Source organism: Octopus bimaculoides, chromosome 16, assembly GCF_001194135.2.
Source record: "Octopus bimaculoides isolate UCB-OBI-ISO-001 chromosome 16, ASM119413v2, whole genome shotgun sequence".
NCBI classification, from domain to species: domain Eukaryota; kingdom Metazoa; phylum Mollusca; class Cephalopoda; order Octopoda; family Octopodidae; genus Octopus; species Octopus bimaculoides.
The window spans coordinates 21,979,476-21,982,472 of record NC_068996.1 but is presented as its reverse complement, the minus strand read 5'-3'; the positions used below and the strand labels follow the sequence as shown (position 1 = coordinate 21,982,472).

At 32.4% G+C, this 2,997-nt stretch overlaps 1 protein-coding gene across 1 annotated transcript in view; it reads right to left on the bottom strand.

Moving 5' to 3' along the window:
- Positions 1-6: 6 nt before the first annotated feature.
- The window catches only part of LOC106869529 (paired box protein Pax-1), a 20,875-nt gene continuing 17,884 nt past the window's right edge, over positions 7-2,997 (bottom strand). Inside the window, exon 2 of the mRNA XM_052973470.1 lies at positions 7-2,723. Coding sequence (XP_052829430.1) covers positions 1,867-2,723 — 857 coding nt within the window. The 3' untranslated portion in view covers positions 7-1,866. The remainder of the gene's footprint in view (positions 2,724-2,997) is intronic.

Below are 2,997 nucleotides of genomic sequence, written 5' to 3'. Positions count from 1 at the left end.
TTTGTACTTTTCTTTCTCACTTTTGTACCTCCTTTTTCTTCTTTGTGAAGCTTTTTGTGTTTTCATGAACCATTTCCCGTTTCCTTAATCTTTTTTTCTTGTTAAAATGCAGTTTTAATTTTTTTAAAAGGACCAGCCCACATCATAGCATTTCTTTTTTTTTTTTTTGCAGAAAAAATGAACATGCATTGGAGCAAATTTTAGCTCGGATTTTACATTAGAGAAAAAAAAAACTGATATATGATTTTCATTAAAAGAGTTTTTTCTGTTTCTTTTCCCAGAAAATCAAATTCGTACCGTAGCAACTTTTCTGTATTTTTTCTCCTGGAACTCAAGTCCGTACCTTAGTACTTTTTCTTTTGCGAGGAACTTTTGTTTTCTTTTTATCATATAGCTGTTGGTTTTTGATTTTAGAAAAACAGAAATCAGCAGTTTTTCTCCTGAATGTCACGACGTTATTAGAGCAAATTTTCTGAAAGTTTTCTGCTTTTAAAAATATATTTGGACATCCGTATTTCATAAGTCAAATATTTTTCTTTTCTAAACGCTTATTTTATTTAATATCAATGTTATTAAATGTTAGATTTTCTCGGCGATTAAAATACTGTTTAAAAGTACGCGGTTTTTTTCCTTAAAAGTTTAAACTGAATTATTACAGTTTTCCAGAATGCTTCCTTTGTTTTTAAATCAATTATGGAGTATGCATGTTTTATTACAGAATTGTTCAATTTTCTAAATGCTAATAATATTCGTTTAATAACGGCGCTCAAATATCAACTTGTCAATTAAAAACTGTTTAAACGTTCGCAGTGTTTTCATTTATTACCATTTCTCAGAATTCTTTTTTTCTTTTTTTTTATCAATTATTGAACAAACGTGTTTCATATCAGTTTTCTGTTTTTGTCCAGGTAAATTTTCTGATCAAAATTTTTTAAAACACACAAATTTTCCTGAATTTTTTTCCTTTTAAATGGGGTCTGATAAGAGTTTTTTTTTTGTTTTCCCTTATAAAGCAAGATCATAAACGCTTTACTATTTAAAAATCAATCTTGAAATACTTGTTTTATAAAAGTTTTTCTATTTTCTTGAATGTTAAAGCCATAAACGCTTTTCTGCTTTTAAATCAAAGAATATTTTGTTGTATAACAATCTTAACAGTTTTTTTGTTTTACTTTGAAAGTCTAAACCATAAACTCAATCATTGAATCCCTGTTTCTCATACTTTTTTCTATTTTTCAAGAAAGCCAACTGCGCGTTATAGCAGTTCTTAAACGTAAGTATTCACTTTTTGATTTAAAAAAATCATTGCGATAAAAAACCTTTTAACAAAGAGAAGTGCGCCTATTTTTCCTTGCGAACCTTTTATACAAATCATTTAAGATTTTAAAAACATATTTTAAAATGCGTTTTAGGCTATGGTTTTTTCGTTTTTCATTATAGCCGTTTTTTTTCTATTTCTCTTAAAAACCAATTGCGTTTTATAGCAGTTTTTAAACGTAACTTTTCTATTTTTAAATCAGTAATGACACGTTTGTTACATAATTTTTTTTTTGTTTTCCTTGAATATGAAGGTCGTAAACCATTTTCTCTTTATTAAAATCAATGAAGGAATCCCTCTTTTATAAGTTTTGTCTATTTTCCCCGAAAGATAACTGCGTTTTAGCAGTTTTTAAAAGTAACTTTTCTGTTTTTTAACTCACTCTTGAAATCCTTGTTATATAACTGTTTTAAAAAAAATTGTTTTCCTTGAAAATCAAAACCGTAAACACTTTACTTTTTTTGAAATGAATCACGGAAACTCTTTTATAAATCGTTTTCCCCACATAGTTTTATGAATTTTAATGCATTTAAAAATTATTTTTTATTTCAACTTTGCAAAAACATTGGTGATACTGCTGTCGCTTTAATATTAACTCCATAATAGTTATAATTTTGAGCAAGTGCTGTCTCCATATGTGCCGGAGGGCCTGATTGTGCCATGGACAACGGCTGACGTACGTTAATTCCCAAAATATCGCTTACAGAATGAGATGATGGCCAGGCTCTCATCATACACGGAGCAACAGACGACATTGAATTCTGCTTAAAGCTAACATTATGCGCAGAGGCGGCTTGAGAATGGGTCGAAATTTGCGGGGCTGGTACGCCAGGGAGGGAAGATATTCCCTGGCCTCCTGGACAAGTATATGAATAGAACTGATGTGGATTATACAAAGCAGCAGCGGGTGGTGTTGTATTAGGAGTCACACCCCCTCTATTTTCAAATTGAGCAGTCGTATGAATGGATGTACTAGAATTATTATTATTATTATTACTATTATTATTATTATTTCCGATCTTATTTCTTAAAATCCTGCTGATTGAACTCACAGAAGGGACTGAAAATTTATCGCAAATGCCATCAGCTAAAAGTTTATCCCGAATCTCCCAAGCAAAAATCCCTGGGTCTTTCTCTTTATAAATTTTTATATGCCTTACAACATTTGGCGTCGTAACGCGTGGCTTGCTTCCACCAATGGCACCAGGGAGTATCGAACCCGTCTCGTTATAACGAGCTAGAATTTTGCTAACACATCCATGGGAAACTCGAAGCTGTCTGCTAATGTCACAGGGCCTTACGCCTAGCTGCGCCAACTCCACAATGCGCATCCTTATGGCGTTTGGTAACGGTCTTCCGTTCACGAAAACTCCACCAAGCTGGTTCACTTCTCCAAATGTTTGGTCTGTGTAGAAGAAAGAAAGACATAAGTGAGAAAATATGAAAATGAGTTAATGGTTGGTTGTATGCGTAGTTCTGAAAGTATGTAGTTGAAGGTGATGACAAATGAGGAAGATAGACAAATATATAGATGGGTAAAGAGATAGATGAATAGAGAGATTAGGTAGAAATGCGGGAAAACAAAGAGAAAGGAAGAAAGAGAGGCAGGTGGGTAGGTAGTTACACAGCAACACAAACACACACACACACACACACACACACACACACACACACACACA